An 18,315-nucleotide genomic window follows, 5' to 3' on the forward strand; every position below is an offset into this window, starting at 1 on the left:
CGGGCAGGTGCCACTGGGATGGGTGTGACAACCCAGTGATGACCATTAGGCAGGGGTGGGGAAGGTCACCAGTCATCTCCCACGTAGTACACGACAGTGATTGAGGTCACACAGACCTGGGTTCACTCTGCTGCTTAGACCTTAGGCAAGCCCCTTCCTTTCCTTGGGCCTCAGTTTACTGATCAACAGAATGGGCACCAGAATGATACTATCTCACTGAGAAGGCCACGGGGATAAGGCATTCAGCACCATGTGCGGCAGGAAGCAGGTGCTCAGGAAGGCTGGCTGTTAGCCCTGCAGGAGCTGAAAGAGCCACAGGAGTCTGACCGAAGGGCCAGGGCAGAAGCGGCACGTCCTGCGGGACCGGCCAGGCCTCCCGAGGAAGCCACGCAGCAGAGGGAAGATGTGTGCGGTGATGTGCGTGCCGGTGGGGGCTGCTGTGCTGGATAAAACGGTGACTTAGGGCCACACCTCCAGATACGAGGTTCTGAACATTCTGGGGACAATTACGGGGAAAGGTGACAATGGCCTGGCCATGACACATCAAAACATCTAACAGGCATGCTGCTAACATCTGTTTCCTTGTCCAAGACAATGAGTGGGCCCGGCAAGCAGGTGCTAAGAGACAGCCATGGAGCTGGTCCACAGTGAGCTGGGTGCCTGCTCACCAGCCACCTGTCGCCAATCTGAACCGGCTGCCAGCGGCCCCTGGGGGACGTTCTCGGAGAGAAAGCCTCACAGACAGCGTCGGCGAACTACAGCAGCTCTCCGTTTGGTATGAGTCAGTATCCTGACCTGAGACCTCTGCCAGACCGGGGAGTCTCCGAGAGCCTGGCTGCGAGGGTGGGTGTTAAATCCACACCTGGCTGCAGAGGCTGGGCTGAGGAACGCTGTCCTCCAGCTGGCCGAGGGCACGGGGGCTGTGTGCCCGCCTCTTGGGAGGGAGCGGGAGGCTGGAAAGCCAGGGGCTAAGGGAGAGGCTGTGGGGCCCCGGCGTGCAGGCGGCTGCTTTATGGGCCAGGGTAAAGCGCTGGTCTCCGCCCCAGGAGTGACACCGCTCCCGAGTCAGGAAAAGGGTCTTAGTGAGCAGGTGGGTTCTGGGCCTGTGGACTCCTCCCCTAGATCCTACACCTGCTATGGGCGCCTATGGGCGCCCGACCCACCTCCTTCAGGCTGGAAACAGCCAACAGCATCACCCCCAAGAAAGCACCTGTCAGCCTGGCTGCTCACTCCAACTATGACACCCAGGCCACGACCACTCTGAGTGCATGAGCGCCCGAAGAAACAAGGAGCTGAGTATAGAAAGCAGCAAGAAATCGCAACAAACCTGTGTCCAGGCAGAAGCACAGGGGCTGAGGGCAGGTGAGGGGTCAGAACATCTGAGCTGGAATCTTGCCTCTGATGATTAGCTGTGTGGCCTTGGATGAGCTACTCAGCCTCCCTGAGCTTCAGTGTCCTGATCTGTAAAACGGAGCTGAGAGGAGCACTGTAACCCCAGGCTGGGGGAGGTCACTGCCCGGCACACGAGCAGGCTCCGTGTGAACACTGGTTCACGCACTGCTCTGAAGGGAGGGCAAGGAGCTCCTCAGCCGTGACCACCGGGCCGTTTTTACAAGTTAAGCGGGGCAGGCCAGCTCCCATTACCCTGCGAAAACGCTGGGAAGGCGCCAGCTGCCCCCTGGTGGCCAAGGGCAGAAGCGCACTAAGCCATTTTCACCAAATCCTGAACCCCTGGCCCGGGCGAGCCCCACCTTCCTGCCTGAGTCCATGTCTCAGGCCTGGGACTCCTGGAGCTTCAGTTGGCCATGTGCTAGCTACATGGGGTTTCCCTTCCAGAAAGAACCTGGCTGGCAATATACAATTCAAGTCTGCCAGGTAGGTGCCAGGCACCGGGCTCTACGCCCACCCAGACAGACAATTTCAGAAAGAAAGGAACATTCCAAGCCCACAGCAGCTTACGGAAGTCTGTGATTTGTGGGTGCTCATAACTCTAGGAGTGAGGAAGCTTACACTCCCGCTTTTTGGAAAAGCGGACGGGAGCTGTGTGGTGGACAGAGAGCATACTGTCCTGCCCATCCCTGTCCGACCAGGGCCATCTGTGACTGCCCGCCCCCCTGCCAGTCCCCAAGGCACCCCACCAGGGACTAGGTGCCCTTCTCCCTTGAACCCCTGAAGACTCCGCTGGGAAGCGGCTGGAGAAAAGGGACGGGCGGGAAGCAGGTGCAGGTGTGGGTGGGCTGGCATCACCCTGTCTCCGGACGCAGAGGGAAGCGCTGTTACTCAAGATCCTTTATTCCCCTCGGCCATCTTTTCTGCAAACCCTTGGGCACAGACTGGAAGAAACTGGGCATCGACCCTGCCCTGGGTCAACCCTTGGGCCACAGGACAGAAGCCAAAGACACCACCCGGACACTCCCTGGGGGAGCCCACCATCGAGCTGGAGAGAAGAGCCACGCAAAGCGCTGGCGGTTTAAAAAGACTGAAGGTGTGAAGGGAGGGTCACGGCCAGGGGCCTGGGAAGGCTTCCTGGAGGAGGTGGGCAGGCTGGCTCTGAGACACAGGAGGAAGTGCAGAGGGGAAGGAGGGAGAAGGCACGCTGCCCCGGGAACCAGACCCCTGCACCCGAGCCTCCCGCCAGGCCCGCCAGGGAGTTTGAGGGAAAGCAGAGGGTCTGGGAGCCTCAGGGAGGACAGGAAAGAGCACCTCACGTCTCAGCTCTGCGGTCCCAGAGGACCGGGCACAGCCTCTGCCCAGCGCTGGGGACGCGGCTCGCAGACCAGGTCTCCGGGCAGCCAGCCATGGAGGCTCCAGGCCCCTCGGAGGTTCTGTAGACACAGCCAGCAGAAGAGACGTCACAGAGGCCTGCAGCGTCAGGCCGGCCAGAGGCCGCTCCAGCCCCAGAACAATCTGGGCAGGGGCTCGGCAGGGGCTCAGAGGCCGCCCAGGGCTTGCCGGATGGGGGCGTCCAGGGAGGCGGCCGTGTGGATGGAGATGCCGGGGGCCCCGACACTGGTTTCCCAGCAGTCAAACCCACAGCCGGTCAGCGCCTGCTTTGTGGCCTCCACCTCTGGGCCCTCCAGACCTGAGGGGAGGGGAGAGGCAGGTCAGCTCTGACCTGGAGAATGTCTGCCCCATTCAAGACAACGGCGGGCTTTCTTTCGAGTCGTGCTTGCTGTGTGGGGACTATCCATCGGGAGCCCCAGCATTCACAACGTGAGCCCAGCCCTGTGCCAGGCTCTCTAAACGCCCCCGCCCCCGCAATCTTATTAACTACAATAGATATTAGCATCCTTAGTTGACCAATGTGGCCACAAAGGCCCAGAGAGGTTAATTAACCCGCTCAAGGCCACACAGCAGAGGTGAGACTTGTTGGCAGGCTTCCTCCTCCTCCCAAGGGAAATGCCCAGGCAGAAGCTCTGTATGAGCCCTGCCCGCCCCGGTACCTGGCCTGAGGAGGGTGATGCCACAACCGCCGCCACCGGCACCAGTGAGCTTGCTGTGCAGCCCGCGGGCCATGGTCACCTGGCAGAGCTGGTCCAGGGAGGCGTGGCCCACACCGAGGGCATTCAGGTGGTGCTGGTTCATATCGATCAGCTCCTGGAGGCGAAGATTCAGTCTGTTCTGTTTTGGCTGCCTGAGGCCGGGGTCCTGTGCCCGCCCCGGCCATCCGACAGAACCCCGGTTTGGGACAGCACATGGCTTGGGCTACCCAGCACAAGGCCCTCTCTGCTGGTAAGAAGGGCCTCTCCTTCCTGCAGGACTGCCAGGGGCTGGGGTGGAGCTGGCAGTGGGCACATGTCCCAGCCGTGGCCATGGTGACTGACCAGGCACATGGGCCAAACGGGGCCCTCTCAAGGTTAGGCGCTCTTTCCACTGGGACTGCTCAAACTGGCTGACTTCAGAGGGAGGCCACCCTACTGCCCTGCACACAGTCAGGGGTTGCACAGAAGACAGAGATTTCAGAGGCTGTTTAGCCCCTGGATCCAGCTGTGCCCGAAGCTACTCCCTCTGGTGCTCAGTTCTGAGCCAATCCATTCCTTCTCTGCTAAAGCCTGCTTGAGTGGGCCTGTCATTTGTAAAAGTTTCAAGAAAGATCCCACACCAGTGGGGGAAACATTCAGCTTCCTTTGGCTATGCATAATACAGTCCCTTCCTCTTGAGGATCCAATGAGATCAGGTTGGAGAAGTGACAAAACTCACAGCGGCCACTGCCCGCATCCTGCACCCGCGTTTCATTCCCTCATGAGGGTGGACAGACACGCAGGGTGCTGGCGCCGTGGGGCGTGCGGGGCTGGAACCGTGAGAACCAGCTGTGTCCTCGCCTGGGAAGCTAGGCTGTGGGAGCTGCAGTCACGGGCTGGGGTTTGAGAGTCAGCGCTCTGCCAATTCAGGGTCGTGGGTCCTGAGCCTCAGCCTGCCTTCGCTAACAGGCTGTGCCTCACGCATGAGGATAAAATGAGGTGAGTCTTCCATATACCTGGCCTGGGGCTCAGCAAGCATCAGCAGCTAGTAGTGCTTCTGTTGTTACAGGACCACCACCCCATTTTACAAAGGGGTAAACTGAGGCTCAGAGAAGAATGTGCCTTGCCTGAGGTCACTGAGCTATTCAGGCACCGAGCAGGCACCGGGAGCTAGGCCTGCCTGACACAGAGCTCATGTCCATCTACCTGCCTGGGCCCGGCCTGCGCGTTCCTGCTGCACCCCCTCCGGTGTGTGGCTCAGGTCGAAGCTCTGCTCCAGGGTCCGAGGGGCGCCCGTGAGCCGTGGAGACGCTCCCTGCAGCCGCCTCACCCCGCACTGTGACAGAGGTGGACAGGCGTGAGGCTGGTGGCAGCCCGAGGCTGGCCGTGGCTGTGCGGGAAGACTCACGGGGCCTCCCTGAGCCTGAGCGCCAGACGTCACATTGCTGAGGCAGGTTCCAGGCACCTGTCACATTCTGATCCAAAATCTGTCAAGGACGGGATGACAGGCTGTGACACGGGAGAACAGCTCGCTGGTTTGAGTGCAGAGCTGTCCGGGCGCCGTGCTGCACATTCCAGCGCTGCACAGCCAAAAATACACCGCGTCTGATGGACGCGTGTTCGGCGCTCTCCCGGGCTCAGGTGTGTCGGAGGCAGGGCTCTGTCGATACTACCGTGTTTCCCCGAAAATAAGACCTAGCGCATGGAAAGATAAGACATTCCCTGAAAATAAGACCTAGCGCAACTTTGGGAGAAAAAATTAATATAAGAGACGGTCTTATTTTCGGGGAAACAGGGTAATTTCCCGCTCGGGAGGGCGGTTCCGTCCTTTCTATGTGAGAGGGACGTGAGAGGGACTGAGACAATCAGGTTGTTCCTTGGGCCTGGCCCACAGAAGGTGCTCAGTAAACGTCTGTTGGCCAGCCCTGGCTGGTTTGGCTCAGTGGATAGAGCGTCTGCCTGCGGACTGAAGGGTCGCAGGTTCGGTTCCAGCCAGGGGCACAGGCCTGGGTTGCGGGATTGATTCCCAGTAGGGGGCATGCAGGAGGCAGCCAATCAATGAATCTCTCTCATCACTGATGTTTCTACCTCTCTCCCTCTCCCTTCCTCTTTAAAATCAATAAAATATGTTAAAACAAAAACAAAAAACATCTGCTGGCTAAAGAAATAAATCCGCTTGACCCCGGGCTCAGCCACTCACTAGCTGAAAACCTCGTTTTTATACCTCTAAAATGGGGCAACATGCCTACTCCACAGGCAGGAGTTGTAGGATCCAGTGAGAAGTCATTTCTGAAAGGACTCAGAGCAGCAGCTCCCATTCACTACGGGCGCAGACGCCAATGCTGACACCGGACAGCAGGCTGTGGTGCTGTGGGCGAGACTTAGGGAGCGGCGGGGACTGCGGAGAAGACACCACAGCCTTCTGCACCTGTAGCTGCCTGCTGCTGCACAGCCACGCCGGCTGTGGTTCTTCCAGGGAAGCCAGATGGCGTTTCAATGCCAGCCCACGCGCACCAGGCCAGATGGGCCGTGTCTGAGGAGGAGGCCGGCCCTCGGGCTTACTGAGCTGGCGGCTCCTCAGGCATTGTCCTGCGCATCGCCCAGGAGACCTCACTGCATTCCTACGACACTGCAGGGGTGGGCCCGGACTCAGACCCGAGTCTAATAAATCCCAAGCATGAGGGCTCAGCCTCTGCTCTGGAATTACGCGAAGGGTGGCGGCTGGACAATGACGATGAGAGAACAGCGGCAGACTGCCTGACCCAAGGATGCGGGGCCTGGCTCCTGAGCGAACAGAGGAGTTAACAAAGCAGCAGGAGCGGCGCCCAGGGAGAGCTCTCCTGGCCCTGGGAGCCGGTCAGGGCTCCTGCCGCGACCCAGCCCACACGCACCGCTGAGCACTGTCCGGGTGTCCCTCACTTCCTCAGCCCCTCATGGGACCAGGCGTGACACAGGCAGGGCTGCTCACATGTGCACACGCAGGACCCTGAGTGCAGGCCCGACCCCTGGGGATTCGGAGCTCAGAGAGGTGGGGAGCCCCTGCCTTTGACAGTGACGGGGTGAGGGGGTGAGGGAGGTGAGGGGGTGAGGGGGGGTGAGTGGCCCGGTCCTGCAGACAGGTTCTTACCTCCAGCACGAGGTAGTGCTCCGGGGCTGGGGCCGCGGCCATCTCTCCCAGGACCCGCTCGCACTCCAGGGAAATGGCGTCCATGGAGCTCAGGAGGGGGGCCATGATCTCTGGGAACTGGAGGCAAAGGAAGCAAGGGCAGTGAGGCCTATGGGGGCCCTGGACTGCTGCCCGGCAACGGGGGGAGGGGAGGGGTCCCACTGCCCTCCGCTGAGGAGACCTCTCCTCTGCCTTGCCCAGATGCCCCCTACAGGCAGGAGATTCTCATAGTAAAGCCACATGACGGACAATCCCGCCCTGCCTCCCAGCTGGGGCGTGAACAGACAGCACCTCCTTTCCCGCCAAACTGCCTCCCCAGGTCCCAACTCCATCCCACCCTGCCAACCCCCGGCAAAGGGAGAACTCCACCCCGTGAACGCCACCGGCGGACACCGCCCAGGGGTGGGGCCAGAGCACCTTGAGCAGCCGGTTCCTGACGCCGAGCACCAGGGCCTTGGTGCTGCGAGGGACCTTGGTGTTGGTCAGGAGGATCTTCAGAGCCGGCGGCCTGCGGGCACAGAGGTCCACGTGAGCCCAGGACGGGGAGCGGGATCAGGCTGGGGCAGCCTGGGGCTCCACCCGCCCCACACAGAGGAGGCGGAGGCAGAAGCCCAGGGAGTGACAGGGGTCAGGGGAAGCACGGCTCCCGCCGCCCAGGCCCCTGTGCCTGCGACCAACCACAGCTGCACCTCCGCATCCGCCCTGGACATGCTCCTCACTCACTCACTCCCTCACTCACTCTGGGCACCCATGTGTGCTAGACAGCATGGCGCATCCGTGCAGTCAGAAGTTCAAAGTCGCTCCAGGGACGAGCACAGGGAGGGCCACTCCGGGAGCAGGAGGGCAGGGTGCTGGGGAGGAAAGCAGGTCCCAGGGTGGACTGCTCTGCTCAGAGGGGATGCAGGGAGGGAAGAGGCCCCTTCAGCTGGTCAGTCCGCACAGGAACTGGAGGGCGGGCAGGCTGTGGGGGAGCCGGGTTCCCGGCAGAAGCCCATTGGGAGGGAGTCAGTGGCCGCCCAGGAAGCTGGCTCTCCAGCGTGACCCTGCTGTCACCTGCCCTCTGAGCTTTGTAACCCTCCTAAAGCCACAGCCCGATTGTCCTGTGGTCAGCTGTCTTTGGGGACTCAAGCCCTCGTCTCGTCACCCCACGCCCTTCCGGAGCAGCGCTGGCGGGGACGGAGGTGGAGGATTTGATGGGCTCCGGCCCGGACAGCTGGCGAGGGCAGCCCCGTGGTCCCTTCAGTCCCTCTCCTCTTCACAGCTCCAGCTGAAAGCCCAACAGGGCAGGAGAGGTGCCAGAACCTGCTCGTCTGCCCGCCCAGGAGCCCACGAAGTGGATATCGATTCCCAGCCTTGGAGGCGGCTCTCTTCTAGCTTTACAAAAGATGAGCGTTCTGTTTGGCTTTTCTCTTCCCGGAAAGACAAGCCGTTCCTCAGAGGCAGCGTGCTGGGAGGCCGCGTCCGGATCCCCTTGGCAGACAGCACACTTCTTTCTGGGGAAGCGCCACGCGGGGTGCGGCGGAGGCCTCCTCTGAGCACCGGCCGGGCTAACGCGGTCTGGCCTCTGCTCTCGGAGGCGCCATCTGCTCACCACGCGCCCCGCGGCCACAGAGGTCGGTGTGCTGTGCCCATCCGTCAGGCAGGAGGGGTCTGGTACCGCCTCCTCATCTTTCTCAGGTAAGCCCTCCAGGAACGGGCCTCTTGCCAGCCTGTGAACTCCTGTGGCTGCCCCCCAGGCCATGCCCTGCACGTGCTTGTGCGCACCTGGCCCGGCGACCTCCCCAGCCTCCTCTCCTCACCTCTGCCCTCCCTGGTTGCTCACCCCACTGAGCCACCCTGGCCTCCCAGCTGCTGCTCAATCGCCAGGCTCCCTCCTTCCGGCCCCAGGGCCTCTGCACTTGTGTGTCCTCTGCCAGGGACCAGTCTCCGTCCTCAATGCTGCGTGACTCACTCTGGTATTTCATTCAGGTATCTGCTCAGATATAATCTCCTCAGAAGCCTCCACTGCCCGCCGTCTCCACCGAGCTCCCTCCTCCGTGAGCCCTCGCCCTGCTCTGCTTCTCGAAGGCACCGGACTGGCCGGCGAGCTCTCACAGAGCAGCGTGCTTGTTGGCCGTCTCCTCCCACTGACTGGGAGCCCATGCAGGCAGGACCTTCCGTGCCCGGCCGAGGCCCCAGCACAGCTCCCAGCAGCTGCCCAGTAACTTGTGGAACAAATAGTAAAACTGGTCAGCAAAGAGCTGCGAACTTTGTAGGTGCTGCTCCTGGTTTCATGCTCAGGAGCCACCGCACAAACAAGGAGAGAAAGGCCTCCGATGGCGACTCCGCCCAGGGCATCTGGCCAGCAGGTGGCAGAGCTGGGCCCACACCCAGGCCCCCAGAGCCGAGCCTCTATCCCCACACCACCACCACCGGCCCCGAGCCGCCTCGGGCCTCTCCCCTGCCCCCTCCGGCATTAGAAACTCCTTTCCCTCGCTCCTGATCCCCCGGAGACGGCACAGGCCCAGTCTCCATGGGTCTGCTCTCCCTGGGGCCGGGATCAGGGCTTAGGATACACCTGGCTCTCAGAAAACACCGAGTGGATGAGATGGCACTGCCTCCATGCAGGACCCCGCCCTGCAGCCTGCCTCACCATACCCCTCGCTGTCACCGCGAAGCCTCTGGACGCCTTTCTCTGAGATCACCTCCTCCCATAGACCATGAGGTGAGCCCGAGGGTGGGCCCAGGCCCAGCCATCCCAGAATCCTCCGACTGCTCTTGCTCTCACTGCCCACGGGGTAGTGTGCCCGGCAGACCCGGCCCCGCCTGGGCCCTCGGCTGCACTGCCCTGCCTCCACAGCAGCCACCGGAAGCTGCCCCACGCTCCTCGGCGCCCTGCTTCCGCCCCTGTGCACAGCAGAGGCAGTCACCCAGGGCGGCTCCAGGGCACATGTGGCCACGCACCACCGGAGACACTGCTGGGAGATGCTGCTGGCATCGCATGGGGAGAGCCAGGCTGCTGCTCGGCTCCGTAAGAACTGGCCACCACAAGCCCAAGTGGGAGGCTCAGAAACCCACGACGAGGCTCAGAAACGGACCCCGAGCCTCAGGAAGGCAGGCGTGGCTCCCGGAAGCCCGCACAGCTGCGACAGGAAGATCCCAGAGGAGCAGGAGAGCATCCCCCGTCCCCCCAGGCCGCTGAGCCTCGAATGACGTGGCCCAGCAGGCGAGGGCAGGCGTCCGGGGCCTGCTGCCCGTCCACAAAGACAGCCCTGGGTCAGGAGGCCGAGAGCCAGCCCCGGCGCCCTCACAGCGTGAACCGGCCACGGAGGCAGCAAAGCATCCTGGGACCAACATCATCACCCGACTAGACCGGACTTGATGGAGGGCACCAGCTCCTGCTGCCCCACACCACATCCCTGCTCCTGACTTCCCACTGCGTGCACACGGACCGAGGTGGTGACATGTAACATACTCTGTCATGCCAGTCACTCAGAGGGACGGCGTAAAGAAACAGTGAAATGGGCTGCACGCTGCCCATGCCACTTCTGCCCCATGCCTCCGCAGCTCCCGTCCTGGCTCTCCTTGCTGCCTTCATCACGGCAGCTCTCACGTGGTCTCGTGTGCATGTCGGTCCCCACACCCAGAACTGTGTCCCAGATTCATCTTTCTACCCTCGCTCCCAAGGCAGAGTCTGAGGAACACAGAAGCCTCAGTTCTTGTTTGCAGAGTGACTGAGTGACTACATGAGCAGCCATCACGTAAGGTGGACGCACAGCCACGCATGACCTCCCCTTTGACCTCTTGGCGATTTAAGAGCGGAGGCGGAGAGCAAAGAGCGGCTTTCTCATGGGGGATGGCCTGTAAGGGCCACAGGTGGACGGGAAAGCCCTGCCCGCATGCTACATAAAGACACAGAGCTCCCCGGGATGGCCTGCCGAGGGCGCTCTCCACCGGACGTACCTCTGGAGGGGTGAGATCTTTCCTTGTTGGTATCGGAGCGCTCCTCCTGAAGAGAGAAACCAGAGGGTCAGAAACCCGAACTTCTCTTGGGAGAGACGTTAGGTTCTGGGGGTGGGTCTGAGTTTTGCCCCATCCTGGGAACACCCAATCCCATAGCTAGCACCTCAGCTTCCGGTCCAAAGGCCAGGAGGGCACGAAGGACCCCTGCTCTGCCAGGCCCCGGGCTCCTGGCCGCTCCCTTCCCCCGGCTGCCAGCTCCTCTGACAGCCGTGAAGGGTGATGAGGGCCCAGCTGTGGTTCTGCAGCTCTAACTTCGGGCCCCCCGGGGACTTCCCTGGAGCTGCCGCTTCCCAAGCCCCGGCCCAGCCCCGGGGTCCGCATTGAGAAGGTGTGAGGCTGAGGTTCCTCTGTTCCCTTCCAACAGGAAATGCTACTTTTCTCAGAACCAAATGACTCTCTTCATCCCAAACCAGCACACCCAGGCACCTCCAAGTGCCATGGGGCGTTAAAAGATAAACAAAGCCAGCCGAGGCCGCACCTACCCCAGGTGCTGACCGCGTTGTCCACGCCGGAGGGGTTCCCGTGAATCACCCTCTCCCCCTGGAAGGCCCACTGGTTAATGACTTCCAGGTCCTCCGCCGTCCACCTGAAGACACAGAAGTTCACGTGTAGCGCACTGCGGGCAGGGCCAGGGTCCCCGGGCAGGAGGGCAGGGCCACCGGCTGGGCTGGGTGGAGACCAAAGGCAGAGGCGCCTGGCCCTCGAACTCAGGAAGAAGAGAAACGTGCTCGGAACCTCCCAGCTGAAGCACGTGCCACCCTCTTCCCTCGAAACCCTCCCACCTGGCACGAGAGCCCAGCTTTGGGTCCTCACGGTCCTACTCTGCCTCCTGCCAGCTGAGTGACTCTGGATAGTGACCTAACCTTGCTCCTCTGTGGCACGGTCCCTCCCTCCTCAAAGGCTAGCTGCCAGTGTACTGAGCGCCGGCAGGGCGCCCGGCGAGGTGTCTGCCAGCAGCTGTGACTGTAACAGGCCCTTACAAAGCACCCGCTCCCGAACCCCACTGCCTGGACGGAGAGGGGGCACAGGGAGGGCTCTCCCAGCAGAGGACACGGAGGGAACATGCTCTGGGTGGAGGCGCAGCTGTGCCCGTCCTGGCAGCAGCACCGTCTGCCGGCCTGCTCTTCTGCTGCTGCCCCGAGACGGACGAGCCGGCTGGGCTCCACGTGGCTGTGACCCAAGGCCCTCCAGGGGGGGCTCCCTCAAGTCCCATCGGTCCCAGGACAAGCCTCGACCAGAGGGGCCAAGCTGCCTTCTGGGGCCCCATCCACAGCTCCCGGGCGAGGCCAGGGCTCACTGCATCCTCTGTGCTGAGCAAATCGGTCAGGGCAGAGGTGGCTCCTCAGGCGTATTCCCAGGTCACAGAGGCTGCCAGCAGCGCTGACAAGCCTCACTGACGCCCAGGGACAGAGGACGCCTCTGCGGAGACCAGGTCCAGGGCCTGCCGGCGGGCAGATGCCCTAATCAATGGGCACACCGGCTGTGCTTAATCCCGGCACATCATAATCTGGTTCATAACCGTCTGTCACCACCCGGCAATCCCAGCCTCACCATTTGCAGAGGAGGACACTGAGGGTCGAGGGAGGCGTGCAGCGGCCTGGCCACAGGCCCACAGCGAGCTGAAGGCAGAGTGGCCCAAAGCCTCATCTACCCTGCTGCCCTCTGTGTCTGGCTCAGGTTCTTCCTGGGCACTGGAACCCCAAAGAGGAAGTGGGAGTGAGAGGTAGGGTTGGGAATTGAAATGTTTAGTGCAGGTCTCAGGGCTCAGGCTTTGGGTTCAAATCCCACTCTGCCACCGCTAGCTGTTCGGCCTCACTGCCCTCCGTTTCTTCTGTAAAGTGGCACGAGATGCCCTCCCAGGGGGGTGGTGAGTTCTGGGCAAGAGAGCCAGGTCACGGCCCACAGGAAGGACAGCGAGCAGGGCGAGGGCCATCGTACCTGCTGGCGGCCTCCCCGTCCTTCAGCGGGTTTGGGATCTCCTCGCACAAGGTCAGGAGGGCAGCTGCCAGGCACACGGAGTAGGCGGCACTGGAGCCCAGGCCGGCCCCGGTGGGCAGCTCCGACCACACAGCAATGTCCAGGCTGGGCAGGGCGCTGAAACAGACGCCGCAGGCGGACCAGGTTCATCCAGACCGCCGGAGGTCCAGCCACGGCGCTTCCTGTGTCCTGAAGCACCACCCACCTGCTCAAGGTTGTCCTGTTTCCCCCGCTGCTGGCACAGGCCGGTCCCCTCCCAGGACAGCTTGTGCTCTGCACCTCTTTCCCCGCAGCGGAGCTCCTGCCCACCCTGCAGGACCCTTCTCGGGTCTCCTCCCCCTGGGAGCTCTCCCTGGACACCGAGGTCACACTCAACCTGCTCTTCAGCTGCTCACGGCCGGCCGCCCCACCCCCATCAGGTTGGGAAATGCACCTTCCCCCTCTGGATAGGACATGCCCCTTCCAGCTGGAAACCTGGCATCAACCTGCAAGCGCCAGGACACTTAGAGTGAATGTGTTCTCAGCTGGCACCGGGCACCCAGAGCCCACTGCGCTGCGTCTGCTGCACGAGTGAAGGCTGCCCCGAGGCTTTCCCTGTGGGCTCTGGGCCCCAAAATCATCGTGGTAACTGTGTGGTTTGTTTGGGGAACAACTGATACCCGTGTGCCAGACACCAATTCATCTACAGCTGGCCCTGAACTGTGAGGGTTAGGGGCACGTGAGTCTGCCCTCCGTGTCCGTGAATGTGCACGGTGCCTGGCACATGGGGGGGCGCCAGTGATGTTAACACCGAGGGCTTATTGTCCGGCCGCCCACACCAGAGAAGCCCTCTCCCCGCAGGCACACACCTCTGCTTCCGGCAGATGGACAGGTACAGGTACAGGAAGGCCAGCACGGCCAGGCGCTCGCGGTCGGCACAGTCCTCAGGGAGGCCCGCCACCTCCTTCAGCTTCTCCACTTTCTCTGTGATGTCGCCGCGCTCTGTCACACAGCAAACAGGACACACGGATGGTGAGGCTCAGCCGCTCTCACAGACAACAGGACACAAAGAGCTGCTGCGCACAGCGCCCGGGACCCGGATGGCCACGGCTCACGTCCGAGCCCTGCAGCTGCGTCTGCTGGCGGCTCCGGGCCCCGGAGGCGGGGGCTGGGGGCTGGGTCCTGCCTGGGAGACTCCCTGGCGTCCTGGCCTTGAGCCTGCGCCTTAGCCCTCTGACCCTGGGCCCTCCTTGGAAAACGGGGACAGCACACCTCCTCACAAGTGTCATGCAGTAAAGTGCAACGAGGCACACGAGTCCTTCACACAGCTCCTGGCACGTCGAAGTGCTTCGTTAACCGTTTCAAACACACACGTGCACAAGAGAAGTGAATGCTAGCTCAAGCGCAGAGGCCCGGGTTTGACCTCCACTGCCCGGAACCAGCTCCAGAGGCTATGTCATATGACTCCCCAAATCCTCCCCTCTCCGGGAACACAATTAGGAGAGCAGGACTCAAATAAAACCCCTGAACGCGGACCGCGGAGAGCTGCGTGGCAGGAGGGAAAGGCCCGGGGCAGTTTCTGTTCCGGTGCCAGTGAGAGGCCGGCACTCTCATCAGGGGGCTGAGCAGCAGAGCGAGTTGGACGAGCTCACCTCTGCACACAGCACCTGGGCTTGCAATGAGCGGGTGTGCCGGGCAGGACACGCCAGGCGGGCGGTAAGTGCTACGTGCTGACTGGATTAATGGTACCTCACAGGCAGCCGGGCCAGGGACAGGCACCGAGAGCCCAGGCATCGCAGAGCTGAGGGAGACGGAATGGATGGCGAAGAGCCGGGCTTTGACTTTGGGAAGACCCGAGTCTGAATCCTTTCTGTATCCCCGACAAGCAGCAGGACCGGAGCCACTTGGCCCCTGAACCTCAATGTTCTCATCCATGAAATGGGGATGAGGAGCACAGCGTACATAGCTCTGTGCCTGGCACCCACAAAGGCCCAGGAGCTGTTACTGTGGTAATCACCAGTATTAGGAGGGAGCTAGAGAAACTGAGAGAAAGTAACGGGGATTCTGCAACTGAACAGAAAACACTAGTGTCCAAAAGGCTCAGATTCCCTGTCTCCTCGGAGAACGAGACAAGCCCTGGTGTGTGCACCACACTCTGTGTCACAGCCCTAGGCCCAACTCTGAGGCTCACTGCCTCATTATAATTAATCACCTAATGAATATTACCTGCTGGTTCCTCACAACAACCTCCCAGGAAACAGAACTCTGCTCAGGGTGTTAAGGGGCCCGCCCAGGCTCACACCGGGAGCCGGAAGTGGCCGGAGACGTGTCCCACCCCACCCGGCTGCTTCCACCCGTGCCGATGACGCCCAGAAGCAGCAGCCAGTTCGGGGGGCAGCTCCAGGTGGTGGGCGGCCCTGTGCGCCATGAAAAGCCAGGTCCGGCTGCCCTGGATCGCCGGCTTCTGAGGCAAGATCCAAAGCAGTGGCTCCGCACTGAGGTGTCCCTGCGATCACCCCTCGGAGCCCCTTTCAAAATACACACGTCCGGTCCCCCACCACTGCACCTGCTGAACTGAGCCTCCGGAGAAGGGGCAGGGCCAGGAATCCACCCGAACTGCTACAAACAACAACCTCCCCAGGGCATCTCCAGGCAGCCCTGAGGTTGAAAACGATTATTGGAAAACGGGGGTTTTCAACCCTTTCTCCGTCTCCCTCCAGGATGGAGGGGCTGAGGGCCTGCTGCGGGCTGACCCTCCCGGGGCACGGGAGCGGCGTGGGAGAGCCCGGAGCAGCCTCTTTCGTCCCCCTGGCTGAGAACCGCTGTTCCCAGCAACAAGGCGGCAGTCAGAGCGGAGACTGAGACCAGGACGCACGCTCTCGCTCTGACCCACGTAGGTGGTGGCTCCGCCAATGAAGGAGGCTGGCTGTGCAGGGGTGGGCCAGCATTGCCACAACTCCCAAAAATTAGCACGGGGCCTTTATTTACTGGAACACAGTCCTGATATACGGAAGGACAAAGGAGTTCCTGTGGCCCGAGCCAATTTTAGTTAAAAAACAAGGTATCTGCCTATCTCAGTCAGACCATCCGCAGAAAATAACCCAGAGGGTTAACGCCAAGATGCTTAAGAGCCTCGTGAGGGATGGTATAATGCGTGATTTTTTTTTTTACTTGCAATCTTCCAGTATTGACTGTATTTCCCAATAACAAGCATGTTATTTTAAGTGATTTTTATTATGCAAAATGCCAATACATTCTCCTTGTTAAAAGAACATTACAACAGCATTTGTCCACTCCTGGACCTTCGGACCCTCCCAGAGGTAACTACCCACCATTGTCCGCCGGGTGGAAATCTTCCCAGCCTGTCCTCATGCATTTGCATACAGACCGATACTTTATCTGCGCCGTTCCTAATCACTCTGCATCTGCCGTTGTGTACCTCGTTTTTCCACTCAACAGTAGGTCCTGTTTAGCTGCCCACAACAGCCCACACAGATCTACCTAGTGCATCATCTTATGTTTTGAATCTTAAAAAAATTAATAAGTGAAACTAATTATGTGAGGTCTAGAGAGAAAGCATCCCAGAGCGGCGGGCTCTGGCTCCCTCGGAACAGCTTAGCCTACCTGCCCAGCCTCTGTCCCCTCCCTCAGGGCCCCACTCCGCCCCCACCTGGCGCCTCCTCCCTGCACTTACCCAGAAAGCTTGTGTCCAGGTGCTGGAGCCTGGCCACATCCCAGGCCCTCTTGATGCCAATGTTTGGTAAGTTGAGGCCTACTTTCCCATTGCTGTGGGGTTGAAGCCGGAGAAATGTTCTCAAGTTCAAGGCCACAGCCAGTGCTACCTGTAGGGCAAAAGCAATTAGCCTGCAGGTGGGTAGCATCCTGCCTTGAGAAGCCCTGTTTCAGGAAGCAGGGGACAATCTCAACACCATGCTGGTTCACAGCCATGGCCACCGGGCGCGGCAGACACTGCTAACCGCCCGAGGCATGCCCTCCCACTAAGGCGGCACAACCAACGCTGACCAAGTAGGAGTAAACTGCGCTCATGCCTGCCTTCCCCATGCAAAACTGCGGAGGTTCGCAGCACCGAGGAATGGCTGCCCACGTTTTTGAGGGTAAGAACATAAAGACTAAGAGGAGGAGTGGGAAAAGCATGAGCTTTGGGTTCAGAAGGACTTCGGTTCACTCCCAGCTCTCCTATCCTCTCCCAGCCTCAGCCTCCACTTTGGTAAAACAGGATAATAAAGTGCAGCCCCTGGGGCAGTGGTCAGAGTTCAGCGAGATGGCGCGTGTTTAGACTCCCGTGCTGGGTCCTGGCGTTCTCCCACTCCTAAATAATGAGGTACCCCAGAAGTCCATCCTCAAACCTCTTTTCTCCTCTGCCCAAGCTCACCGCTTAGCCATCTGACTCCACTCCCAGGCTGCCATGTCTGCTACCCCAGAGTGGGCCGGAGCAGCCCTGCAGCGCGCATAGACCCGACTTTTCCTTGCTTGGCTGGAGAAACTGACCTCCTCGCTGACTTACTATCAGGCTGTGCGTCAAGGCTTCCTCTTAGCTCCTTTTGAGATTAGTGTCGGGGCGAACGGTGCCAATCCTGCAGGCTGGGGCCTTTACCTTGCCATGGACCACGGCATGCTCTCCGTGAAGGATGACCTTCCCCGGCGCGGACACCAGCAGGCCTTCTGACAACATGGCTCCAGGGACTCCTGAAAGGGAAGCCAGAGGATGGATGGGCCCCAGATCTAGAGCTTTTATAAAATGCCTAGTTCAAGCTCGTCCTTAAAAAAAAAAAAAAAAAAGGCAGGGCAGCAGTCAACTAGACCCAGAGAAAGACCTGGGTTCAAACCCCCGCTCTTCTACTCCCGGAGTGATGCCATCTTAGCTAACTCACGTCAACGGCTTTGGACCAGTTTCCCCACATGCCACATGAGGACAACAGGACAATACCTGCACTCAGTTCAGTAAGTTGGGGAAGGTAGAATTAAATAACAAAAGGGAAGCACTTCGCAGGGTCTGGCAATTCGTCCCCGCTCCATCACGAGAGCTGCGTGTCATGGCTCTGTTCTTGGTTCCCGACTTCATTACTACTGCTACCAACGGCAGATTTAGTGAAACCATGGACCCGGAAGAACCCTTCCCTGGACACGCAGGCCGTTCCTGACGCACCAGAGCTGCACCAGAGCGAGGATCTGCGGAGGCGCGCATTTAATTTTTACAAATAGTGCAAAATTACCCTCCGTTCAAGGCTTTACGTGCACTAATTGCGTCGGCAGAACAAGACGTGAACCTCACCATGCACTAAGTACTACCGTGACCGCCGTTTCTGGCAGGGACACTGAGGCTCGGAGGGGGAAACGTACTGCTTCCCGATGCTGAAAAGCTCGTCTGTCAGGCTGGAGGTCCCGGCGCTCTGGGTGGTTCTCAGAGTTGGAGAAACAGCCGGAAATGCCCGGAGCTTATCATCTTATCCCCTGAGCTTATCGTCATTGCCCTGAGACTCAGCTCGCGCCCCACAACCCCCTCCCGGGCCCCTATCACAGCCTCTCACTCACCTGCCGCCGCCGCTGGGTTCTGTTCCCCAGCGCACAGGCCGCCCCTTCCGCTCAGCCAATCGGAGCGCGCGAGCATTGGCCAATAGGCGCTGTCAACCAATACGTCAGGATTTCCCCGCACAGCTCCTCCGCGAACCAATAGGAAACGAGATCCTGGGAGTGTCCCGCCCTGGGCCG

At 60.8% G+C, this 18,315-nt stretch overlaps 1 protein-coding gene across 6 annotated transcripts; it reads right to left on the reverse strand.

Annotated features, from left to right (window-relative positions):
• Positions 1–2,276: 2,276 nt before the first annotated feature.
• On the reverse strand, positions 2,277–18,205 carry MVK (mevalonate kinase). 6 transcript variants are annotated; one of them, XM_084867363.1, is made up of 11 exons: positions 18,139–18,205; positions 17,201–17,364; positions 16,280–16,427; positions 13,455–13,587; positions 12,568–12,723; positions 11,112–11,215; positions 10,570–10,615; positions 7,045–7,135; positions 6,589–6,705; positions 3,444–3,597; positions 2,277–3,082 (listed from the first exon to the last, which is right to left on the reverse strand). In XM_084867363.1, the coding sequence occupies exons 2-11, from the start codon at positions 17,276–17,278 to the stop codon at positions 2,931–2,933; spliced, it is 1,179 nt and encodes a 392-aa protein (XP_084723489.1). In that variant the 5' UTR covers positions 17,279–17,364; positions 18,139–18,205; the 3' UTR covers positions 2,277–2,930. The 6 variants fall into 6 exon arrangements, with proteins under 6 accessions (XP_084723489.1, XP_084723492.1, XP_084723493.1 ...); XM_084867366.1 differs by having other exon boundaries at positions 17,201–17,292; positions 18,139–18,200; XM_084867367.1 differs by lacking the exon at positions 18,139–18,205 and adding an exon at positions 17,947–18,086 and having other exon boundaries at positions 17,201–17,292.
• Between the last annotated feature and the right edge of the window lie 110 nt (positions 18,206–18,315).

The sequence above is a fragment of the Pipistrellus hanaki genome (assembly GCF_964339955.1).
Source record: "Pipistrellus hanaki genome assembly, chromosome: 19".
In the NCBI taxonomy this organism is placed as follows: Eukaryota; Metazoa; Chordata; class Mammalia; order Chiroptera; family Vespertilionidae; genus Pipistrellus; species Pipistrellus hanaki.